Source organism: Lampris incognitus, chromosome 7, assembly GCF_029633865.1.
Source record: "Lampris incognitus isolate fLamInc1 chromosome 7, fLamInc1.hap2, whole genome shotgun sequence".
In the NCBI taxonomy this organism is placed as follows: domain Eukaryota; kingdom Metazoa; phylum Chordata; class Actinopteri; order Lampriformes; family Lampridae; genus Lampris; species Lampris incognitus.
The window spans coordinates 16410479-16436574 of record NC_079217.1 but is presented as its reverse complement, the minus strand read 5'-3'; the positions used below and the strand labels follow the sequence as shown (position 1 = coordinate 16436574).

The window sequence follows — 26096 nt, the reverse complement described above, 5'->3', positions numbered from 1 at the left end:
GAGCTGACGAGGATACAAGATTGTTAATACAAACATTAAAATATCTATTTGTCAGATAAGAGCGAAACCAGTGTAACGTTGTACCAGAAATGCCAACCCAGTTCTCCAACCTATCAGGTAAGATGGCATGGTAGATGGTATCAAAGGCAGCAGTTAAATCTAGGAGAATAAGAATAGTGTGTTCACCTTTATCAGCATGCATGAGAATGTCATTGGACACTCTTAGTAATGCAGTCTCAGTATTATGCTTGTGACGAAAGCCGGATTTGGATGAGAAAGAAAGTTTGGAAATAGGTCTATAATTCTCTACCTTTGTCGGATCAGGGGAGGGGGTTTTTTTGAGGAGGGGCTGAACACAGTCAATTTTAAAGTAGTCAGGTACAGACCCAGATGTGAGTGAGCAGTTGAGGATAGAGAGCAGGCTGGCACCTAAGCCATGGAGGATGTATTTTAAAAATTTTGTTGGAACTATATCACAGGAACTGGAGGAGGGACACATGAGGTTTAGAGTTTTAACAAGGAACTGAAGAGATATGGGAGCAAATTCCGATATTAAAATCGGACGGCTGAAAGGGACGGGGGGGGGGTGTAAAATTGGGCCTTACACCATTGATCTTGTCAACAAAGAAAAACAAGACATTTTCACAGTCATTAGCAGAACAGACAGAAATGGTAGGAAGAAAGGGATTCACAAGCTGATTGATAGTACTAAACAGAAACCTAGGGTTCTGTTCATTACTCTCAAGTCAGAGAAGTTAGTAGCTCTCGAATTTTTAATAGTTTGATTCAATTCAGATAACTCCTTCATGTGGAGTTGATGAACTTCAAGAGCAGATTTTTTTCCATCTGCCTTCGGCCTTCCTATATTCCCTTCTTTTTTGGCCGATGTTTTCATTGATCCAAGGGGTTGTCATTTCATTTTTAACATGTGACTGCACATTGTTTGTAATGACAATAGATTGAATTAATAACGGGGACAGCCCTGTAAGTATATGGAGCTGAAAAATCAAGGGCAGATATACAGAAATCATTAAACCAACTAACTTGGTCATTAATGTTGGTGAAGAGAGGAGGGCAGCTAGCCAGACTGGAAAAACAACTACAAAACATGGCTGCTGACTGCTTATTAAAGATGTGAGAGTTAATTATGTTTCTTGGGTAGTGTAGTAGGTAGAAAAGACACATCAAATGTAATACATTTATGGTCAGAGACAAAATTGGTCTTATTCAGGAAATTAAGAGACATGTTCAGGGTGAAAACTAAATCAAGGGTGTGTCCACGGTTATGTGTGGGGCCAGTGACATACTGCACAAGGTTAAAAGATTTAGAAATGCTTAAGAAATCTATGACAAATGAGTTAAAAGGATTATCAATATGGATGTTAAAATCACCAACTATAATGGCCCTATCAAATTTAAGAAGAAGAGAGGACAGTAGCTCAGAGAATTCATTAAGAAAACCTGTAGATGAATGGGGAGGTTGTCGATAAATGATTATATAGCAAATTGGGTTGTCACACACAATTTTAAAAGTAAGACTTCAAAACTAATAAAAGAACCAGAAGTAAAAGTAACAGTGTAATGGTTCTTAAAGGTGTAATGGTTCTTAAAGGCAGCTACTATACCCCGACCACGACCTGTTAACCTGGGTGCATTCAGAAAATTATAGCTGGGTGGGCAGAGCTCCACTAGAGGGGTGCACTCCCCCAGTTTAAGCCAGGTCTCAGTAAGTAATAGACGGCATAGTACTCTGTCTTACAAATGTTTATGTCATCTCACAAATATTTTCTCCATTTCAGAGTGGCCTCCCAGCGTTGAATGTAGAAATCTTAAGTCAGTTCCCTTCTCCGCCAGTGCCCAACCTACCTGCCCTGGCTATAGCTATGGCCCCTGTCATAACTCAGCACCAGCAGCCAATAATGACACAGCCTCCAGTATCCTTGGCCATGTCCACACCAGCGCCACCAGTCATAGGCATGACGTCTGCTGCTCCCACTCAAGCACTCCCAAATACTGGTTTCATCACCAATTTCCCCCCTGTACAGGTAACATAACTTTGTCCTGCCTCTAATCTATACATCCAGTGGTGCTGGCAGCTGTAATCCTGTACGCTCTGTGTGTACATTTTTTTATGATTTTGTTCGTTTTTTTTGTTTTTTTTTTTAACATTCTATCTTGACAAATACATTTGAAGGCCAATGATTGGTGCTAACATCACTGGCTAATAGCGCATGGTGCATACAGATTCCTGTACGCACAGTGGTACAGGATTATGGCTGCCGGCACCACTGTATACATCATATATCTTCTCATTTGTCACTAAGTCTTAATATTTTTAGGGGACCAAAGCTGATGATGACGATTTCCAGGACTTCCAGGAGGCTCCAAAGGCAGGAGCAGGAGATCAGGCTTTCACTGATTTCCAGGGGGAGTCGGGGGGGAACTTCCCCACTACGACAGCACCTCTGGCCCAGAGCAGGTATGGAATTAGACTAAGAGAGGTATTCATTGATGGATGCTTATATTAATAAGAAAATTCATTGTCATATTCCTGAATATTTTTTGTACCTCTTTGCATTCCCAGCAAATTAACATTAGTTCAGAATAATATTTTAGTATTATCAAGAGTTTTGGAAGAAGTGCCTAATAATTAATACAGAACAGTTACTTATAATCAAGTCACTCATCATATTGGGGTATCTTGCATTGTGTGTCGTTGGAACCATAAAATCGAACAAATCAAAGTCTCGTAAGAGCTTGTAATAACCTCCACTGCATAAAAGTGACTTGAGGTCAACTCTTAAAGAGACCATATCATGCTCATCTCAGCTCTATATTTTTTATTCTGGGGCTCCACTAGAGTAGCTTTGCACAGTTAAAAAAAAAAAATCCTTATTTAACTTATACTGGCCCTTTATGCAAGCTCTCAGTTCATCCTCTGTCTGAAACAAGCTGCTTTAACTCGTTTTAACTGTCTAGTTAAGGCCCCCCTCCCTAAAAGTCCACTGTTTTCTTCTGATTGGCCAACTTCCGGAAGCCTGCTGAGGGGTAGCACTCAGTCTGTGTGGGCACCGCCTCATCCTCTTGCCGGTGTTGAGGGCGGCCCAAACTAGCCGCTAGCAGGGATTATGGAAATGTGTTACATAGTGACACAGATAAGTAACGGCAGAAAACGCTGGACTATAAACGAGCCATTTCAGGCTGTGTTTTCTGTCGGAGAAAATAATTCCCTTCGGCGTGGACTTTGGGCTTTGTTACTCTGCAGACATTTTACATGCACCTCACAGCTATAAAACACTAAAGGAAAGGGGAAAAAAACAAAAAGCAATGATATGGCTTCTTTAATAAATTCATTTAGGTGGACAGCAGAGAAGCTCGTTTGCTAATATTACTTTCAAGCTTGTGTGGAGAGCTGTCATTTCTAAGTGAGCGTGAGCCGAAATGCAGTTATCTCTTAGCAAGGCACAGAAAATGCAGAATGTATCTCACATCTGAGCAGCACAGTGTTTTACAATTCCTTCCTCTATCCCTGCCAAAAAAAAACAATACACCGAGTGTTTCAGCAGTTAATCAAGAATTCCATAAAGTCCAAGATCACTTTCTAATAAAAAGTAAGACGAAGAAGCTCTTATGTTTTCAGAGAGTATTGGCAGGTACCATCTATACTCAGTTGTTTGGCAGAGGAGAGGTTTTGAAAAAGGGGACGTTTGCTGAAAAGTGAGCTCCCCAGTAGCTTCCAGGGCTTTGATTCCTGTTTCTTACAATCGCTGCTTTCATTATAAACCTCTGGGATATACACTGATGAGCCAAAACATTATGACCACTCACAGGTGAACCGAATAATGCTGATCATCTCCAAACAAGGGCACTTGTCAAAATCTGGGTAGATTAGATGGCATGCAAACAATCATTTCTTGTAGTCAACATGTTGGAGAAATGGGCAGGAGTTAAGAACTGAGTGACTTTGACAAGGGCCAAGTTGTTATGGCCAGACGACTGGGTCAGAGCATCTCTGAAAAGGCAAAGCTTGTGGAGTGTGCCTGATCAGCAGTGGTGAGTACCTACCGACAGTGGTCTGAGGAGAGACAAACCACAAACCAGCGACAGGGTGTTGGGCACCCAAGGCTTATTGATGCACAAAGGCTGTCCTGTCAGGTCCGAACCGACAGGTTTACTGTGGCACAAGTCATGGAAAATTTTAATGATGTTTACGGGGAAGAATTTGTCACAACACAATGCATTGCACCCTGCTGCGTATAGGGCTGCGTAGGCACAGACCAGTCAGAGTGCCCATGATTACCCCTGTCCATGGTCAAAAGCACCTTCAATGGGCATGCAAGCGTGGACTTTGGAACAGGTTGCCTGGTCCGATGAGTCCAATTTTCTTTTAGCTCATGTGGATGTTCGTGTACTTGTGTGCCTTTTACCCATGGAAGTGATGGCACCAGGATGCATTGTGGGAAGATGACAAGGCGGTGGAGGGAGTGTGATTCTCTGGGCAATGATCTGCTGGGAAACGCTGGCTCCAGCCATTCATGTGGGTGTCCATTTGACACGTGCAACCTACCTAAACAACGTTGCAGACCAGGTACACCTTTTCATGGTAAGGATAATGTGCCCTGCCACATTGCACACATTTTTCAGGAATGGTTTGAGGAATATGATGAAATGTTCAAGGTGTTGCTCTGGCCTTCAAATTCTCTGGATTTCAATCTGATTGAGCCTCTGTGGGATGTGCCGGACTGACAAGTCCGATCCATGGTACCTCCACCTCGCAACTTACAGGACTTTAAGGATCTGCTGCTAATTATTTGGTGCCAGATACCACTGGACACCTTCAGAGGTCTTGTAGAGTTCATGCCTTGATGGGTTGGTGCTGTTTTGGCAGCACACAGAGGACCAACAGTATATTAGAACTGCCAGCACCACAGATGAACACACGTGATGGCGGCGCGCTGGACACAGCAGCTACTGTGGCCCCCTGTTCAGTGCTATGTTTTCTTTGTTATTTATATGTTAGTTTTAAGTTTATTTACAGGTGTAGGTCATGCGCTCTTTTTCAGCCATCAGGAACTTTTAAACCTCAGAACAGATTGCTCACTCCCCTCTACCATCACAGACAATTTCCCCCATCGATATTATCCGCTCACCGGTCTTGCATTGGAAACACTGTCCCCGTCAGCAACATAAACAGAAGAGGGGGAATTGAGGCAGGCTACATGCTAAGCTAAGTAGTGCTCCCTTCAAAGTTTTCCTCCCCAGCATCTTCATGGATAATGTCTAGGGCCCTACCAAATTCACGGTACATTTCGCTCAATTTCACGGACCTAGTTTCTCGAAAATCACAGATTTCACGGATTCTATAAGAAAAATGCGACATTTCACGGCAATGATTAAATTACACTTTTTATTCACACAGGGCCTTAATAGCCCAGCCTACTGTACACAGCATAACCGTACTAGTGGTTGAATGTAAGCATTGAGCATCCTGCGACGGTGCTTGGCTTCATGCTCTGTCTCTGCGATGAAAATACTTGTCCATGTTTTGACATGGCCCTCTCCGCGTCCACAGAGTTCGTCGGGATTGACAGACAGCGCCACGCTACTTTAGCAAGATGTGGTAGCCTAGATTCGGAGGATTTCCAAAAAGCTAGCACTGGTAAAGTTGTGTCCACCTCTTGTGCGATGTGTTTGTAGTTCGGCAATTCCAGCCTACAGTTTTTGTCAAATCCAGGAATGTCCGTGCTGAGTGAATTTAAATCCACCGTCAAAATAAGTATTTGTGCAGGGTCAAAAATGCGCACTGCTTTCAGGAATTCGGCCGCTGGTTGTTTAAATCTACTTTGCGTAATGTTCTCGTTTGACTCGTCTCCGTAGCAGTAATACTGCCTGATCTTTTGTATCATGCCAGAAAACAAGTGACGAGCACTGGCATTTAAATCTGCACACTCGGAGTGAATTTCATTCGCCTGTGCTTCTGCCCAAAAGAGCAAATCCATGACCCTGTTGTACGCCTTGTGAATTAATACATGTCGAGATTCAAACCAAGTGATCAAGTCCATTAGCTTAGTGGCATTTTTGGAAATGAATTTGACCTCCTCATTCAGGTGAGGATCGTGTAAAAGATTTAACAGTTCGGTCAATGCCTGTGTTCGGGGTGTCAGTGCGAGCTCCTGTTCCACAAAATCTGCGTGAAACTCCAGATGAGCTGCGTGATACTGTACAGCCCGAAACCACGAGTTCCATCTCGTAATCACTGGTTCAGGTGGAAGGGCAATTTTCCCCACCGTTTCCCCTGACTTCTCTGCAATGCTTTCCCGATAGTGTAGTTTGCGACTGGGACAATGCTTAAACACTTTTTTGACGTAGCTCACTAACTTATCTACTCTAGGAAACTCAGCTCTCCACAACTCACTCACCAGAGAAATAATGTGGGCATTGCAAGTGATATGCACCGAGATGGCATGAGACCCTGGAGAACAGATTTGTATGACTTCGTCATGTAGGTTGCATTGTCACTAATGAAAGCAGATACTTTGTTAAAGTCTGCACCATATTTTGTGAGGGTTTTAATTATGGCTTGTGAAACAGTGGTATAGTTTACAGCATCCAAGTAAGCACAGTCGGCCAGCACTGCTGTTAGAGTTCCAGTCTCAACATCTTCGGCCTTGTCCGACATGAAATCGAAAATAACATGCAAAACATAATTGTCCTGCTCGTCGGTGGACTCATCCGAAATAATTGAAAACGATTCACATGAATTTATGATAGATTTTACCTCTTCAAATTGTGAGTCAAACAGCTTAGGAAGGTAGTCTTGTCGGAGCTTATTTGCACTGGGTAAACCGCCCGCATTTCTCACATTACGTTGAAGGTAGTCCCTCAGTTTCGGGTGATCAAGCTTCTCCAGCGGTATGTTAGCACTAGCAAACGCCTCAACAAGCTCCATGGTCGCCAAATGTCGAGACTCAGTGCTCTCGGTTGTTTTCTTAAACATCGATGAAATTGTTTTTGCTTCTTGTTGGTTCCACCTTGTGGTTCTTTTTCGGCAGCCCTCTTTTTGTTGAGACGAGTTTCACTTTCCAAGTGACGCTGAATCGTTGCTCGTCGACTGTGATCTAAGGAGATATTACAACTCGTACAAAATAATTTCCCGCCATCAGCGTGTAAAATATGTTTTCCAAACTCAATTACTCTGTCGTCTGCAGTCGTGTTTTTTGAGGTTTTAGATTTCGACATCTTCAATACGTTAGGGCCTAAGCTAACATGCTGACGACAGCTAACTCAAACTATGCTAGTAACAAAAATGATCATTGCGACCACCCCGGATGCTCATTTAACGAATCAAAGTCTTAGACACGTGAATGCTTTTATTCGCGCATCCAAAATGTCAATCATGTCAGCACAGTATTTCCTCAAACTAGTTGCGCACTTAAATTCTGCATTTCACTGCATTTCACGGCAAATGGTCAATTACACGGGAAGAGGCTGATTTCACGGTCCGTGACGCGATTTTCACGGCCGTGAATTTGGTAGGGCCCTAATAATGTCCAATCGTTAGCTAACAAAATAGATGAAGTAAGACTCAGGCTATCCTCTCAGAAAAGACTGGAGAACTGCTGTCTGCTGATGTTTACGGAGACTTGGCTCAACAGCAACATGGCCGACTTGGCAGTCGAGATAGTGGGCCGCACAGTCTTCCATGCCAACAGAACAGCGGACTCCAGCAAGATCCGCGGAGGAGGTTTGAGTATTTATGTCAATAACTCTTGGTGCAACAATATAAAGGTCGTTGAAAGGCATTGCTCTGCTGATTTCGAGCTCCTTATGATTCAGTGCAGGCCTTTTTACCTGCCTAGGGAGCTAACGGCCATTACCATCGCTGCTGTATACATCCCCCACATGCTAGTGGTAAGGTAGCACTTAAGCAGCTACAATGTGCCATCAGCAGACAACAGACCAAACACCTGGACAAAGCCTTTGTCATAGGTGGTGATTTTAATCAGGCTAACCTCAGGGCTGTATCGCCCAAATTCCATCAACATGCCTCCTGTCCCACTAGGGGACAAAAACCCTGGACCATCTCTATACAAACATTAAGGACTCATACAAAACTACGCCCTGCCCCCACCTCAGGCAGTCTGACCTCCTCTGCCTGTTCCTGGTCCCAGCCTACAAACCCCTCATAAAACGGATCAAGCCAGCAGTAAAGACAATCACAGTCTGGCCAGAACGAGCAGTCTTTGAACTCCAGGACTGTTTTGACAACACAGACTGGAGTGTTTTTGCACATTCAGCCACCCATGGCTCCCATATAGACATTAATGAACAGACATCTGCCGTGCTGTCCTACATTAACCTTTGCTCTTGAGAGTGTCACACAAAAAAAAAATCAATCCGCACCTTTCCAAACCAGAAACCCTGGATGACCAGTAAGGTCTGGCAGCTGCTGAAAGCCCAGGATGCAGTGTTCAAGTCAGGTAACTGCAAGGCCCACAGCGCAGCCAGATCTAACCTCAAAAAGGGCGTCAGAACAGTCAAACACAACTATTCCTATGAATAGTGGACCACATTCACAATAATTCCGATCCCCGGCGAATGTGGCAAGGTATTCAGTCTATCACAGACTACAACTCACCTCCTCACCTAGGTCATCTGTCAGGATGCCCCTATAGGGTTTCGGTTGCGCATGTTTGTTTAAAGCATGGGGCGCAACTCCACATGCAGTTCTGTGGTTCTCCGCTAACTGGAGATTTTGTGCCTTTCCATTGTCAAGATGCATTGATCATCTGCAAAGCCACGATTCCCCCGGTCCATAACATCAGTCTATCGATGAATGCGCCTAGAATTGCTGCTACCCATAGGAATAGCAGGATTTATTATCAAGGTTTACTCCTCTAGATCTGCAGTGTTCTGCTCTGTTGTCTCCTGACAACGTTAACAGGATTACCGCGAGGAGGGTGTGACTCTTCACCATGCACGGATGGTCAATCATCATGAAGGGGCTATATTTTAGGCTTCACATGATGCTGGGGTGTATGGAGACCAGTCTAGGATGCCACAAAAGGCCGTCTAGGAAAGGTACTACTCCTATACTTAACCCACAGACTACAAAAGCTCCAATAATGGTCCCACTGCCCATTATGCCTCCATGCCAGACAAGCTAAATCATTTCTAGGCCCGCTTCGACAAGGACAGTAGTGACCCAGCCACAAAAATCCCCAGCCATCCAGAAAACCAGGTGCTCACTCTATCGACCGCAGAGGTCAGAGAATCACCGCACAGAGTGAACACACGGAAGGCCGCCGAACCGGTGGCATACCGGGTCGGGTCCACCAGGAATGCTCCAACCAGCTGGCTTAGTTCTTCACAACTATATTTAACCCCTCACTGTCCCAATCCATAATCCCCGCATGCTTTAAGACAGTGTTTCTCAACCGGGGGTCTGCGGACCCTAGTGGTCCGTGGTGTAATTGCAAGGGGTCCATGAAAATAAAATATCTTTAAAAAAAAGATCCTTTGACATTTATAGAAATAGGATTATTTTACTCAAATGTGACTGAGACCTTTATCTACCTAAACTATAAAGGGTAACAGGACTTTTTTCTCTAATTACATCTGTTTCACAAGTGTAATTTATTGTATTTTAATAAGAGATCTCGCTCCCGTTTGCATTGTTAAAAGTTACTGCATAAAAATTCTGTTGTTACATATATCTGAAAGTTACTGAATACATATTCTGTTTTGTTACATATATCTGAAAGTTACTTCATAAGAATTCTGTTTTGTTAACTATATCTAAGTTACAACTGAAAGCTCTTATTTTTGCCCCAAAGAGTGAATAAATGCTATAATGCAATTTAAAATGCAGTTTCTACTGTTTCTATCAAATTGTAACCCCCCACCCCCAAGATCAGGTGGAGGGGTCCTCAGGGTAGATCAAAAATACGCAGGGGGTCCAGGACCCCAAAAAGGTTGAGAACCACTGCTTTAAGACCACCGTCTATCATTCCTGTCCCCAAGAAATCAACACCCACATGTCTGAATGACTGCCAACCTATAGCACTCACCCCCATTGCCATGAAGTGCTTTGAGAGACTGGTTCTGGCTCACATCAAAAACACTGCCCCCCCCCCCCACATCAGTTCGCCTGCCATCCCTAAAGGTCTACGGAGGAGGCCATTGCCACTGCCCTGCACTATACTCTGACCCACCTTGAACTTAACAACACATACATCCGGATGCTGTTCATAGATTACAGCTCTGCCTTCAACACTATCATTCCCGCCAAACTAACCACCAAACTCCTCTCCCTTGGCCTCAATCCCTCCCTCTGTAACTGGACCCTGGACTTCCTGACCAACAGACCTCAGTCTGTTAGGTTAGATGACCACACTTCCTACACCCTGACCCTCAGCACAGGTGCCCCTTAAGGTTGTGTTCTGAGCCCCTCCTTTTCTCCCTCTTTACCCACGACTGCCTGCCAACTCACCCTTCAAATGTAATAGTTAAGTTTGCGGATGACACCACAGTCATTGGCCGTATCACCAACAATGATCAGACAGCCTACAGGGACGAGATTCAGCACCTCACATCATGGTGCACTACCAACAATCTTGTTCTCAATATGCAGAAGACGAAGGAGCTGATTGTGGACTTCAGAACGTCTAGAAGCTGCAGCCACTCTCCCATACACATCAGTGGGGTGGAAGTGGAGCGTGTGTCCAGCTTTAAATTCCATGGAGTCCGCAACAGCGAGGGACTTTCCTGGACATCAAAACACCCAGGCCCTTGTGAAAAAGGCCCAACAATGCTTGCATTTCCTGAGGAGGCTGAGGAGCGCCCATCTATCCCCCAAAATTCTCACCAACTTCTACCACTGCACCATAGAGAGCATCCTGACCAGCTGCATCTCAGTGTGGTACGGCAACTGCACATCAGTAGACCAGAAAGCTCTGCAGCGGGTCATCAAGGCGGCCCAGCATATCACCTGTACCCATCTCCCAGCCATAAAAGACATTTATCACAAATGCTGTCTTCGAAGGGGTCTCAGCATCAGCAGAGATCCCACCCACCCCAACCATGGACTGTTCTCCCTCCTGCGCTCTGGGAGGTGCTACAGGAGCATCAGAGCCTACACTACTAGGCTCAAAACAGCTTCTTTCCCCAAGCTGTTGCCCACCTGAACCTGGCTACCCACTGAATGTCTGTGGATATTTTTAAATATTTTTGTACTCGTGCTCTTTTTCAACTTATTTTTAGCTTTTGGTATTCATCTGTGTATATCTTATACTGTGTTTGCTGTGTTTGTCTGTGTCTGTCTTGCACTGTTTGGTGAAGCCGCAGCCCTTATTTCATTTTTAACATGTGTCTGCACATAGTTTTTAATGACAATAAATTGAATTGAATTAGGCAGGTGGTCATAATGTTTTGGCTCATTAGTGTATTGTTACAGTGCAGATTGTCAGCTTAGAATTGTAACGCATTTGTCATAGTTTATAGGTATGACAAACACACAGGACTAGCCAATTAATTAATCAGGATTATAATCAAACTTAACAACTTTAAGACTTTCCAAAGTAGAGTTTACGAAGTAATTTACAAGAAAAAAACAGTGATGTGGGAAGCATTTAGCAAAGGGAAAATAAAAGAATGAAGGATAGCAAAAGGGAAAGAAAAAAACCTAAAGAAAACATAATAAAAAAAGATATAAATGAGTTTTTAGGGGACGAATGACGATACTGACAATGCAAGGTTTGGCTCCTCATTTAGGCTGTTCCAAAACCAATCACCCTCAAGGCAGGACAGATCACCTTTAACCTTCTGAGGCATAAGTGGAATAACAAGAAAGGTTTGGTCAGAAGATCTCAGGTTGCTTGACATAAATTTAAGAGTTCTGTTATTCTAATGATTTAGAAATGATCATGCCTTGATCAAATCAGAAGGTCGATTAAAGTACCAAATTATGCTATGCCACAGGGAAAAGTAAGATCCAGCAATACTAAAACAACTACCAGTGTCGTGAGTTCAAACGTGTCATTGCACAATTTAGGTAATGCAGTTTCAGTGCTATTATGATCCTGGACAATCCTAATTAACAGTTCTTTTAAAAATAGCTTGTGAGTCAAAAAGAGTAGACGCCTTTTTCTTAAACTAAAAGGATAGTGTAAACTACTAATAAGACACGTTAGTCCCTAGCTAACGGGTCTGACCCTTTAGCCGAGCGGTTAGTGATGTCGCCTTGTGGTGCAATACACCCCGTATCGAATCTCGCACCGGGCAAAAAAATAACCGGTTACAATAGGTTCACTTTTTTTTTTTAAAAGACATAAGAACATTGTCAGGCGTCATTAGAATCATAGAGACAAAAACGTCACTGATTGATTCAGTATTAAAAACTTGACTCTTGGTTGAATCTTTTGCTGGGCTTCAACACAGCGCAATGGGGCAATTTTTGAAGTCTTAAAATCCATGTATATCTCCATCTGAAAACAGTAGCCTCACAGTCTCGTTACGTGAAAATATAATGAAGTAATGATGATCGTTTTCTAAATATTAAAGACTAATTGCCAGTCAACGAAGAGGTAATGTTTCAAAGCAAACAGAGGAATGAAAATGAGATCTTCCAGTAGTATCTCATAATTACTTTAGAATACTGGTGCCAGTTGTTATTACAAAATCTCATTATTTGATACATCCATTAAAACATTCTCCACATGTTTTATTTAATACTAATGTGTCTATTTTGTTTTGGCTCACTTTATTGGGGATCCCAATTAGGAGAACAAAAATACACTTATACCTGGGTCTCTGGGCATCACGTGGCACGGTGGCCCAGTGGTTAGCGCTGTCGCCTCACAGCAAGAAGTTCCTGGGTTCAAACACTGGGGTTTTACAACCTTGGGGATCAGCCCAGATCGTCCTCTGTGTGGAGTTTGCATGTTCTCCCCGTGTTTGTAGTGGGTGTTCTCCGGGTGCTCCGGTTTCCCCCACCATCAAAAAGACATGTATGTTAGGGTTAATATTCCTGTCTGTGCCCCTGACCGAGGTATGACAAGACGAACTGGACTTGGTCCCCGGGTGCTGCACAGCGGCTGCCCACTGTTCCTAGTGACACAGCTAGGATGGGTTAAATGCAGAGCATAATTTACCCACAGGGATTAATAAAGTATCTCAAAATTAAAAAAAAATCACCTTTTAAGTCACTGAATTGTTCGAGCCAAATGCATTTAAATCATAACTGAAAGACTCAGACTCTAAGTCTAAATGTTAACAAAATTCTACCACTGTCAAAATACTGAGAGTTCAGTGCTAGTGTTAAATCAGATCAGGCAACTTTTAGGGATTAAACAGAAAGGAGATGGTGGAAAACTCTGCTACTGACCTGTGTGTCCCTCTGCAGTGCACCTACCATGCTGACTCCTGTATCGGGATCCTCCTCCGCCTCGTCCTCTGATAAGTACGCAGTCTTCAAGCAGCTCTCTGTGGAGCAGCCTGTAGAGCCTACACCCACAGCCTCAGGTACCCTCCCCCGAACACCAACATGTACACACACACCTCACCCGACTGTACCCCAAAGTGACCCAAACTCTCAATCCTAGAAACACTTCTTGCTCGTTTCATGAAAAACTCTCACCAGGTGAATCCTGATGAAAGGATTACATACATTATATTAAAATTCATTAAATCTGCGCCAGTCGTATGGTGGAGATTATTATAAAAATATTAAACTTTATTTATATAGCACCTTTAAAAACAGAGTTTACAAAGTGCTTTGACAGACACAGCAAAAGCAAAATACTCAGAGAGCAATATAACTGCAGAAAGAAAGACAGTAAGGCCAAACAAAAGCAAGACAAAATTAAGGTAAAATCAAGATAAAGTTAAAACAGGAGGCCAAAAGACGCAAAAACACAGTAAAGAGAAAATAGGAGGGTGTTGAAAGATAAAGGTGGTAAAAGAGATAAAAAGGCAGTAAAAACAATAAAAGGAAATTTAAATATAAATAAATACAATTAAAAGCAATAAAAAGACACCACATAAAAGCAAGTCTATAAAAATAGGTTTAAGAAGTGATTTTAAAGAAGTCACTGATTCTGCAAATCTTACGTCCTCAGGCAGGTCGTTCCAGAACCGAGTGGCCCTGAAGGCAAAAGCCCAGTCACCTTTGGAAAGGCCAGAAGGGCCCTGCCTGAGGATCTAAGGCTGCGAACTGGGTCATATGGGGTCAACATTTCTAATATGTGGCTTGGGGCCAGGTCCAGACGTGCTTTAAAAGGGATCAGTAAAATCTTAAAATCAATTCTAAAACAAACAGGGAGCCAATGGAGAGAGGCCAGGATTGAGGTGATGTGATGTTATCTGTTGAGACCAGTGAGAAACCTAGCTGCTGCATTCTGAACTAGTTGGCAGTTAAAGGCTCTTCCAGCCTTAAGTTAACTGAGGCAGGGGGTATGCTTAAGACGGTATACCTCAGTTTCAGAAAGATCTTCCGAATTATTTATATGCTCAATGTTATGATTCCCCAGAAGACCTCTTTTTCTCTTCTCTATAGTAAACTGTAATCATTAGGAAAACATTTGCCTGCCTCTTTGTTGCATGCGTCTCACCCCTGGGTTTGTTTTGTTGCAGATTTGGGTGACAAATACAGTGTCTTCAGACAGCTTGAGCAACCTGCTGACAAGAAACCAGTTGGTAAGAAACTGTCTCTCCACCCTTACAGACACACTCACGTGCTCCTCCACAAACACATGTTACAAATACATTTTCCATTTCCTTTTCTATGTCGCTGCTCCATTTCAGCCTGATCTCCTTGGTCTCTCAGCCAAATGACAGGACATTTGGGCTCTGAGATGGTCCATTTCACTTAACAGATGGATAGAGGACAGGAAAGCCCTACAAGAGCAAAGTTATACCCATTCTAAAAAAAGAACCCATACCTTATTCTTAAACTGAGAAGCATAGTTGAGAAACAGGCAGATATGGTGTCATCTTACGCAGTCACTTTTCACAAGAAAAGCCTTTTTGTTTGGTTTCCAAACATTCAGTATTAATGAAGGTATATTTCCTGCCCCTGTTTCACTAGAGCAGTTTCCGACGGGAACAGCTCTTGCAACTCTAGTAAGTCCTGTTTTGCAGTGACCTTTCCTTTGTGTGGCCAGGCTCCATCTCCTTAATGAGCCCATTAGTTTTCTCTCTTCCACCACCCAGCAGCAGTGGGAACAGGTTCACTACAGTTGTTTAGTAGCTGCTGCATCTTAAAATACATACTCTTTGATTCGTCAGTGTGGTTTTTGTAGAATTATGAGGTTTGAGACTGTCTGTTCCAAAATTGTAGCAATGCTGGAAATTGGAAGTTTTTGTGGAGTGCAAGGATTGTTCTATGTGTAAAAATATCTTAAAAAGACATAAAACTTAAACTCATGGTCATTAAAACCATAATCTTAAAACAAGTGAAAGACTCCCAACAGGGGGATATAGTTCTTGAGTCAATTGTCATTATTTTCAAGCTAACTGAAAGAACTGCCTTATTCTGCTTTCTGTAGAGAAATTGACAGTTGTCTCAAACCCATTAGATGGATTTCCCTGTCATTTGAAAAAGAATAAGCTTTTAAGACTGAATCTGAGACCAAATTACTTGTTGAGAAGGACATTTTGTTTTGCACTCACTGGTGAAAAGAATGGCGTAATCATGTCGTGTCCCCCTTTGGGACTAACAGCTCATTGACCAGTGTGTGTGTTTGCATGCGTGTGTGCATGTGTGTTGACTACAGCTTTGTGCAGTGATTTGTTCCATTCTCTGGACACTCAGGCCCGGACAGCTCAGTTCAGCCTGCAGTTTTAAGTTTATGAGCATTCACAATGCCACTGAAGTGTAGCTAATCAATCCGTCTCTCTTGTAGAATTCTGAAATGAAAAATCCCAGCAGTGGCGAGTGGGGCTATTTTCTGTCATTCCAATGTCTGTTTTGTCTAGATGCAATGTTGAATTCTTTTTTGTTAATGGCTTTTATTCGTTCTGTGTGGTTCACAGGGGAAGGATTCGCCGATTTCAAGTCTGTCAGCACTGATGATGGCTTCACAGACTTTAAAACCGCCGACAGTGTCTCTCCACTAGAACCTTCAGACCAGGCCAAGATCTTTCAGCCTGCCTTTCCCTCTGCTTTTCCTTCCTCTCAGTCTCTACAGCCAGTCCCGCAACAACAGCAACAGCCAGCAGTCTCCTCTCTCTCTCAGCCTAAAAACTCTCTTAACATGGCAGACCTAGACCTTTTTTCTTCTATGGCTCCCTCTGCTCCCGCCCCTGCTGAGACAAAATCCAGCCCATTCCCCCCAGTGTCTGTGGCTCCTTCTCTAGTGCTGCCCCCAGGTGGAACCAAGCCCTCGGGGGGAGGGGCAGATGATTTTGGGGACTTTGCCCTATTTGGCGCCTCCTCCGAGGCTGCTCAAGGCCCCGTCATTGGAGGGGGTGTGGCAGCCCCTCAGGACGATTTTGCTGACTTCATGGCCTTTGGCAGCTCCAGTGTAGAGTCCAAAGCTGAGGGCAGAGTCATTGGTAGAGAGACAACCACACAACAGCGTCCTCAGCAGGGCTCGGACAAGTACGATGTGTTTAAACAGCTGTCCTTGGAGGGAGGCCTGGCATATGACGATACCAAGGAGAGCGGCGGTGGCTCCTTTTCCTCGCTCAAGAGTGACACAGATGACTTTGCTGATTTCCAATCCTCAAAGTTCTGCACAGCCCTCGGGGCTTCAGAAAAAAGCCTGGTGGACAAGGTGGCAGCATTCAAACAGGCCAAGGAGGACTCTGCCTCTGTCAAGTCCTTGGACCTCCCATCCATTGGGGGCAGCAGTGTGGGTAAGGACGACTCTGAGGACGCTCTGTCAGTGCAGCTGGACATGAAACTGTCGGACATGGGCGGAGACCTGAAGCATGTGATGTCGGACAGCTCTCTGGATCTGCCGGGCCTCTCAGCCCACCAGCCCCCCGCTGCAGGTGAGGAATTAGTACGTTTGCTGTGGTGAGGCCCCATCCAGTCAAAACACAACCAATCCCAAGGCCAGTGTTGGCCTCGATGTCCTCCTCAGTGATCAATTGTGCCCACTAAACCAGGTGTCAAAGGGCAAGTAATGAGGTCCAAATTACAAATGAATTGTGCTCAAACATATATTACACCATTGCACTCCATGGCACTTCACTATAGAACCATCATGTCTTTCTTTAAAGCGGCTATAGACAACTTTTTAACTTTCCCCCCTAGCGATTCCAAGTGTGTTTATTGTTTGCGCCAATGTTGCAAAGACAACTGGGTTACTTTCTGTTTATTAGCAGCCTGGCTACTGTCCAAAGCAAGAAAGAACCTTAAGAACCCCAGTTTGAACTAGAAACCCGATCTCAGTGCTATGATAAAGGCAGAGTAAAACATCTGGTAGTATTAATAAGTAGGCAGGTTGTGTTACTTAGTGATCCAGTAGAAAGAATGACAACTAAATGTCGATTTGGAACCCTCTAAAGTCCAGGGTGTTGTATCGAACATGACCTTATCACTCCTGTGCTTGCGTCCCTATGCTGGCTCCCTGTTATATTTCAAATTGATTTTAAGATTTTATTGCTCGCTTTTAAGGCCTTAAAAGGTCTTGCTCCTACATATATTTCTGATTTATTGACCTGGTATACGCACTCTCGACCATTAAGATCCACAGTTGGAGCCCTGCTGGTTATTCCCAGGTCTTGGTTTGTCACAAAGGGTGGTCAGGCTTTTGCTGTCAGAGCCCCCACACTGTGGAACTCTCTTCCTGTCAAACTAAGACTAATCAAGTCTCTAGCTTCAATCTCGTCTTAAAACTTTTCTTTTTGTGAAAGCTTTTACAAATGTTTGATATTTCTTTTTATTTATTTATAGTGTTTTTATTTTTACTCTTACTTATTTGGTCTTATTCTTATTTTTGCCTTGTCTGGTTTTATTTCTTTGTAAAGCACTTTGTAACATTGTTTTAGAAAAGTGCTATATAAATAAAATTATTATTATTTTTCCCCATTGAGATCTGTTCCACCCTAGCCAGTGTTCGATACAACACTGGGATGCTTGATTAACCTCAACCTAACCTTAACCTAACTTCAACCTAACTCTTAAGCTTAACCTAACGCTTACCTTAATCTAATCGTAACCGATAGCTAACCTGTTTCCATGCAAATGCTTTCGTCTGGCTAGGAGGAACCAGATCTCGACAGGGAAAACAGAGTTCGATACAACACTGGAGCTCACTCCATCGAGTGAATGCCAGTCCAACGTTCACTCTGGTTTTACCTCTATTTCTATCCCTCTCCCTCTTCACCTTCTTTGCCTCCTCCATTAACAGGGTTCTTTTTCTCTTGCTGGGTAGAGTTTTCAGTCACTTCGGTTGTTCCACTGTCCTCCATTTCCACTACTGGGGTATAGCTACCAGGGAAAACAAAAGCACTATCCTTTTCCTATTTTGGTTGCGCGATGGTTGATGCCTTCCTTTGTGCCATAAATTGAGCCTTCATTTTCCTGCAAGATGGTACCTGGTGGCAGACAAAATTTGGCTCCCTATAAGCCTGAAGGCGAGGTTTATAGGGAACCAGTCTAAATGCTGATGGTGTCGTCATTCTATAGCCATGACACTGTGCGATCAACATTTACTTCATTATGATATGTTAAAGCAAAAAAGTTGTCTATTGCCGCTTTTAACATTCCACAATTCATCTCTACATATTTATTAATTTGATTTTTCTATTTATTTATTTGTTCATTCATCCGTTTGTTCATCCATTTCTTCCCACCCTTTCCCTTCCTCCCCGCATGAGTCGTTGTTATCGTTATGAGTGACGCATGTGTTTGTGGATTTTATCGCAGACAGAAAAGACAAGTCCTTGCCCCTCCTGCCATTTATTCAGAAATAATTATTGGATCATGTAGATTTGATGGCAGGTCATAGTTTACTCAAGAGGTCCCAGTTACTGTCTGCTCAGTTCCAAAATGCAACTACCCTATCCCAACTCCCTCTCCGCAGTGTTGTCGTGTCTGTGCTGCCAAAACAGACATATTTCATTCCCCCAGAATACCTTTTGTCTCCATACCCCCTCCCCCCAGCTCTCAAATTGTGTGTGCTGTTTATGTGTTAAGTGATGCGCATAGAAAACGTTGAATACAGATGAATGCTTGAGCTTGGTGTGATGATGCGCCTTTTCAGGGGGAAAAATGCTGTTTATCCCAACCGCTGGCTTCACACACTGAGTGCTGCACAGACTCCATCTGAAAGCCGTTATTCACATTTTAAACTGTTGATATTTGGTTTGCACTGAATGTACAACAAACCAAATGGTTTTGGCAAGTTTAAAAATGGCTTGTTACCGAAACCTGGAACAAGTTCCTTCAAACTGAAGTGACATGAAAGTTCGACACAAAAAAGCTAATGGGTTAGGTGAACTGAACAATATAGTTGGAACTTTGGTGTATGTGGAGTGGTAGGCCAGTGTGTCTGAGGGAGTGTGTGTTTTTATATCTGCCTCATAGCTGTCTCTAGCTAGGTTTGACTTTCAGTGTTTTTTCAAAGTATCCCTGTGTTGTTATTATTATTGTTATTGTTATTATTATCGTCATCATCATCATCAGGTGGCCAAATGATTATAGAATATTTACTTTTCCAATTATGTCAGCCATTTTGTCCCCTACCTCACCTCAGTGAGAGGAGTTAAAGTTTACCTTAACCTCACTAAAGACTTAGCTAATGTTGGATTATTTGTTAAATGGGAGTGTCATTTCTGTGGTTCATATTAAGGCACCCGTCTATGTCAAAACACCTTCCTCTCCTCTCCAATTGCCATCATTTATCCACAAAGCATTTCGCCTTCCATATCACGTGTGATGAAATGGCATACATTTGAGGTCATTCCTTGTGCTCAGTGCAAGACATGCTGTTTTTCTTATCTTTTTTTTTCCAATGGTTTTGTCAAACACTCGAGCACCAGACTGCATGGGCAGCAGTTCAGTTGGCTTGAAGCTTTAAGTCTTTCAACATATCAGTTAATCCTCACTGAAAAATTGGGCACAGACACGTCACCCGACAAAGTGATGTTTGACTTTCTTGTTCACAAGGAATCAAATGTTAATGGCCCTGATGTCTTATTTCAGTTTCTGTGCAATAGAAAAGCTGTTGCTTATTAGTGAACTGAGAGAATAAGATGGCACGTTTTAATAACTGCAAAAACAGATAGGCTGCAATTGATACGACAAAGACGCTGCCCAGTCTAGCATTGACACATTCCGAGGATGCTTTCAGGCTACAGTTATCGCTGCTCCACCTTTTCCCTTCACAACTGTTTATTCGTTGTTCTTGTTCTGAGCTCTAGGACAAATTGTTTCAGAAAGTGTAGCAGGCCAATCTGTATGAACACCTCACCATGCTTACAGTATGTTACTGGACATTTAGTCTTATTAAAGAGACAGTATCTCTTTTGTAAGGTTCATTTTAAGTATACGGCACAAATAGAGTATTTTACCTGTGATGTATCATTGGCCAGCATGAATTACCATGTGTGAGTTTGGGATGGGCTCTCTGAAAACATACTGAACTTAATATTACCCTTCCTGCCTTGCATTTTGCAGCAGTGTGCCTGCTTTTTCAATTTGTGAAATTGACAAGAACATATTATAGGATGCCATTTTTCACCTAACAGTGTTGCAAGTTGTTTTTATCCAAGGGAAAATGTGTACTTACAGATTTGATAGTGTATTTTTATTACAGGAACTCTAATTTTGAGATAAGACAGACTCCCTGATTGTGTTTTGATCTGACAATTGTGTAATATGTTCATAAATTGTAGCTTATTTATTCAGATGAAATTTCTGTATAAATCATTTACGATAAGACTCAGAGGTAAACAGATTTATCTTGAGTACTACTAATGTACATTTGTTGAGGGGACGATACAAGTTTGTGCACATTAGTGTGCAATGCAAACAGTGACTGTAGCAAGTGGAAAAAGGATACTGTCTCTTTAAATCTATATCATATTTTAAGATTGGACCTTCTTAGATGTCAGGTGTAAGAATAGCCCTATTTTCTACTGTAACCCTTTGAGAGCTTGACCAAGATCACTTCATATGTTTACATTCAAAGAGCTGGTTGAAGTGATCTCTCCAAAATAACACAGTGAAAAAGGAAATGATTTGGGTCCAAATGATAACCATGTTTATTTGCATGGTGTATGACAGTATTTGAAATATATATGTATGCCTTTTCCGTAAAAGAAAGAGCATAAGGGTGCCGTTTTGGGCTGACGCCCATTAGTGTTTACCGCCCTGTTCAGAGAATATTGAGCACTCAGAGATACCAAGCAGTATGCTCTCTTTTTTTGGGGGGGGGGGGTGCTTAAGCAACCCTGCCCTATGGGATAGGTGATGGCTCCCCAAGTTGCTACAGACGTCATGGACCTATTATGTCCGATCAGTTATATTCCAGAGAATTTCTCAGGCCCTCAAAGGGTTAGTGCATCCTGCTTTGAGCTTGTCCTCTTGAATTATCCTTTCAAACTGTTTTTTCAAATGTTCTGTATTCAATTCTCTTCCAAAGCAGCCTGTTGCTTTACGTCCTAATAGTAAAACATACGGTGTGTCTTCTCCCCAGAATTACTAATTTAAGTCTGTGAATGTGCCTTCTCATTCTGGTTTCTGCTTCTATATTCTGGGATTATCTTTATTTGACCTTTTGCTGATTGTTTTTCTCCTCTTCTTCCCTGACTTTGCATGCCCTTGTATTCTAAATGACTGAACTTTAGTTTTTCAAGTGTTACGTTTGACAACTTTCATGTAATAATAGACCTCTTTCACAGTATTTTGTGATCTCTCTCTCTCTCTCTCCTCTCTTTCTATATCTCTGCTGGTGTTGTCGTAATAAAATATTGCTCTTGGTATTGCTGAAATGCGTACCGTCTCATTTCCTCCTTTTCTTACCCTGTGTGGCCAGATAGTAATTAAATAACACATGGCTAACTGCACTAGATCCTTGTCAATTTCACAAATTGCTTTTTGTGTCTGAGCAATCTGTCAAGCAACATGACGAGTAGGGCTCTTCTATTCCATCAATTTATTTTGGTGTTTGTTTAGGTTACCTGTGTGTGTGTGTGGGGGGGGGGTGCAAATTGGGAGGAATGAGAGGGGAAGAACGGGAGTATTGTGAGTGTACATTGATAAATGTGTACAACTTATGCAAGTATGTGAGTTACCATTAGCCCTAAAGTTAGAGTAGACCAAAACGTTTGAAGAAACAGACAATTGTTGAAGAAAAATAAATTCTCCTTTGTGGATGCTGCCTTGGCAGTGTGTCATACAATGAATCCCTCATGTTGCCATCAGTTTAGCAGATCAACTGCCATTATTGTTAGTGAGGCTGTTTGCCTCCAATGGGTACCTATTCTCATGCAGTAGAGCAGTCCACTACACTGTTTTGTGCCGGTACCCAATAAGATGCAGTTGGCAGGATCCTTCTTTCAGACCTCATCAAGCAGCAGAGAAATCGCAAAGACAAAGTATGTCTTTTCAAAGACAAATTATGTCTTTTCAAAGACATCGATTTGGAGAAGCAAGTGAATCGCACGTGCCTATGCATTCTAATAATCACTTGCCTGTAAGAGTATGAAACAGCTTACAATTACAAACTCATGAATATTTTCAAACTGGAAATAAGATCTCCATAGTGATTTGTAACACAATCTGTTGCTGGCGCAAGTTAGTCTTCGCAGTTTAAAGTCTTTTGTAGGAAATTGTTGGAGAATTGTGTGTATGTGTGTGGGGGGGGGGGTCGTTCCTGTCTATGCTCTAAAGTACTGAGTTTCTGATTGTTCCTTGTTGTTTAACATCGTAGACCACACAGCACAGGCCTGTGGGTGCCCTGCATTTAGCTCAACACAGACTGCCAGTAGAGTTTAGTTTCGTAGTCTTAGCTGTAGGTATGCTACCAAGTCGTCAAAATGAAACCTAACATCGCTTGAATGGTAGATATTTCACATGGTGATGTTTATATTGGACAGAAGCCATACTTCTTTGGCAAGGTTCATTACACCAAAACCTTTCATTCATTTCAGCACCTATGCTATTCCTAGGAACCACGGTATGTTTGTGTTGTCATTACAGAAGGAGACGACATGAAATTTGACCCCTTTGGAACATCATCCATCAGCAGCCTGGCTACCTATGATTGGTCAGACAGGGAGGAATGTCTGTCTGGTGAGGCCAGGAAGCCTCAGGGTCTGGAAGGGGCAGCCCTTTCCTCCTTGGCCCCTGCCCACAGGAAGGAGCTGTCCTTTGGGAGCAGCGAGAACATCACGAACACCTCCATAGCCAAGATCACCACTTCCTTCCCCACAGAGGATGGCTTGTCAGGAGGCCACAAGTTTGGAGCTTTCGCTGACTTTGGCTCTGGTGAGCAAGGTGGCGATGACGATGATGATTTTGGGGACTTTGCAAGTACTGTGTCAGAGAAGTCTGACTCTCCAGCTGCCGCGACTGAGGCAGGCAGTGAGGGGAACCAGGATGAAGCCTCTGATGAGTTTGGGGCCTTCCAGGGGGATAAGCCGAAGTTTGGCAAATCTGACTTCCTCAAGGCCAGCTCTCAGGCCAAGGTCAAGTCCAGTGAAGAGATGATCAAGAATGAACTTGCAACCTTTGATTTATCTGTTCAAGGTGAGTCACAACCTTCAAACGCATATCAAGTCTATTTTTTTTTAATCACTTTAGTCCTCCCACTCTGTCACTAGATGAGAAGGTTACACCAAAGGTGTGTTCAATCCCCATTTGTTAATTTTTGAAATTTCCAACTGACTTTAGCAGTCATTCGCCCCAGGCCGTAATGCATCATAGTATCACTGTATTTATCATTCATGTCTGACTGCAGAGCATCTGTGGTCCCCACTTGCAGCTATATTAGATCTGCGGTAAAGCCATCAGACATTAGATGGCAGTGTTGTGACTACATCCCTGTTCCAATGGCTGACTGGTGAGATGGATTAGCACTGGCCAGCAGATTCATAAAGAGAAATTAACCGTAACCACTTAGAGGCTGTTCATTTTTTTAAACACTATTTTCTGGTGTTATTTTTCACGTAGAATTTATTAGCATTTCATCCAATGTGATAAAAGCTCATTTGGCTCATAGAGTTTTCTCCATGTTTTGAATGTAATTTGTGTGAGTGAGAGGACTTCTACTCATTTTTCCTGCAAGTCGGGAAAGGTAATCTGATCAGTAAGGCTTCTGGATATGAGGTGGGGGGGTAGCCCTCTCATAGTGTGGTTAAGATGATGCATGCCTGTGGGGGGGCTAGCATGGGTAGTAGTTGTCTCTGTCCTGTCCGCGCGTACACACACACATACACACTAAGTCACTGCCAGCCTCAGTGGAATAGCTTGGGCTTAGTGTGCCTATGTGTGCCTGCATTTGTTGTGGTACCCTGCCAGGATTTTCTTCGTGTCTATGAGCCCCTATGAATAATTCATACCCGCAGTGCTGTGGCACTGTTTTGTACATAATTATTGTTTGTTGCAAATTGAGTATTTGTTAATGTCCTTGTCTGGGTGGTATTAGTCAAAGTGGTAGTGAAAATAAAAGCCTTCTGTTACTTGATGGTCAAGAAACAGGTGCTATATCTCATGTTAATCATCACTACGTTTTTGAAATGACTACTAAAAAGAAAAAAGAACTTGTTTGTGTGTGTATACATAAACTGTTTTCTCCAACATTTCTAATTTCTCTCCCCTGTCCTTTCTCTAGGCTCCCACAAGCGAAGTCACAGTCTGGGGGAGAAGGAGATTTGGCGTTCCCCCCCATCGCCTGCCCCAGAGCAGCCCTTCAGGGACCGCTCCAACACCCTAAATGAGAAGCCCGCTTTGCCTGTAATCAGGGACAAATACAAGGATCTGACTGGGGAGGTGGAGGTGAGGCCAGCTCAGCACTGCTCTGTTACAGCCATGCTGACTACACCACCTGTTGGCGCTGTCATTATCCACCAGATGCTCTGTACAGGGTATTTGGCACAGCACCAATGTGTCCTAATGGTTGTGGATTAGACAGGTTTACTTCTCCAAAATGGAAATGACTCTTCTCTTCCTGTTTTGCCTTTGCATTGATTTTAATAACTCCCTGTTGTGTTGTCTTAGGAGAGCGAGCGTTATGCGTACGAGTGGCAGAGGTGTCTGAAAAGTGCCCTGGAGGTGTGTTTATGTTCTCCTGTTTGTTACCTTATGCTGCTGTGTAGTGGTGGTTGGTTTTAAGTGCAACCAGTTGTTGTGATGTCTGTATATACTTTAGTACAAGGTGCATTGCACAAATGTTGAAAAGGTAATGAATCATACCAGAAGTATAATGATACATTAACTGTAACTGTTATGATTAACATTACTGTTAGTTGTAGTATTAATCATTAGTAAGGGTGTAATTAGCATAATAACAATCAGTTACTTAGGCCTGCCTTTGTCTATTCATCTTCAGGTCATCACCAAAGCCAATAATACCCTGAATGGTATCAGCAGCTCCTCTGTCTGCACTGAGGTCATCCAGTCTGCTCAAGGCATGGAGTATCTGCTGGGTGAGGACAAACAAACCTACGGGCTTATGGAAATGCTAGCTCATACATTCACCAAAAGCCATTATCAAAAGGTGTGCGCTGACACAGACTAAAAGCATGCACCGCTTGGTAAAGACTAGGCTTTTCTGAGCCTTTTAATTCACACATGTAGCCCTCTCCCAGAACCTCATATGCAGCCTTTCATCCACAAAATGCAGAGGCAGTGAAAGGAAAATATTGGATAAGTGAAAGATTGAATTAGTGGTGTTGGCTGTGGATGCCAGCCCACATGTGATGGCTTATCTCTTCCTGACCTGACAAGGTCCTGCACCCCTCAGTGTTTGTCTCCTTTTAATGAGCTGGTAGTGGCAAACATGTCACAGTGAGGGACTTATCTAGTGCGTTCTCTGTGCCGTCCTCCAAAACGAAGATAGAAAACGTCATGAAAGTGTATATATGTGTATGTGTGTGTGTGGGGGGGGGTTTCTTTGTGTGTCCGTGTGTGCGTGCATGCA

General features: G+C 43.0%; 1 protein-coding gene across 2 annotated transcripts in view; it reads left to right on the top strand.

The window, feature by feature from the left end:
• synrg (synergin, gamma) overlaps nt 1-26096 on the top strand; it is a 78472-nt gene that overhangs the window by 34549 nt on the left and 17827 nt on the right. For both annotated transcript variants that reach the window (XM_056283062.1, XM_056283061.1), the window contains exons 11-19: nt 1800-2045; nt 2340-2479; nt 13403-13521; nt 14632-14694; nt 16033-16995; nt 23156-23704; nt 24789-24952; nt 25175-25228; nt 25506-25602. In XM_056283062.1, coding sequence (XP_056139037.1) covers nt 1800-2045; nt 2340-2479; nt 13403-13521; nt 14632-14694; nt 16033-16995; nt 23156-23704; nt 24789-24952; nt 25175-25228; nt 25506-25602 — 2395 coding nt within the window. The remainder of the gene's footprint in view (nt 1-1799; nt 2046-2339; nt 2480-13402; nt 13522-14631; nt 14695-16032; nt 16996-23155; nt 23705-24788; nt 24953-25174; nt 25229-25505; nt 25603-26096) is intronic.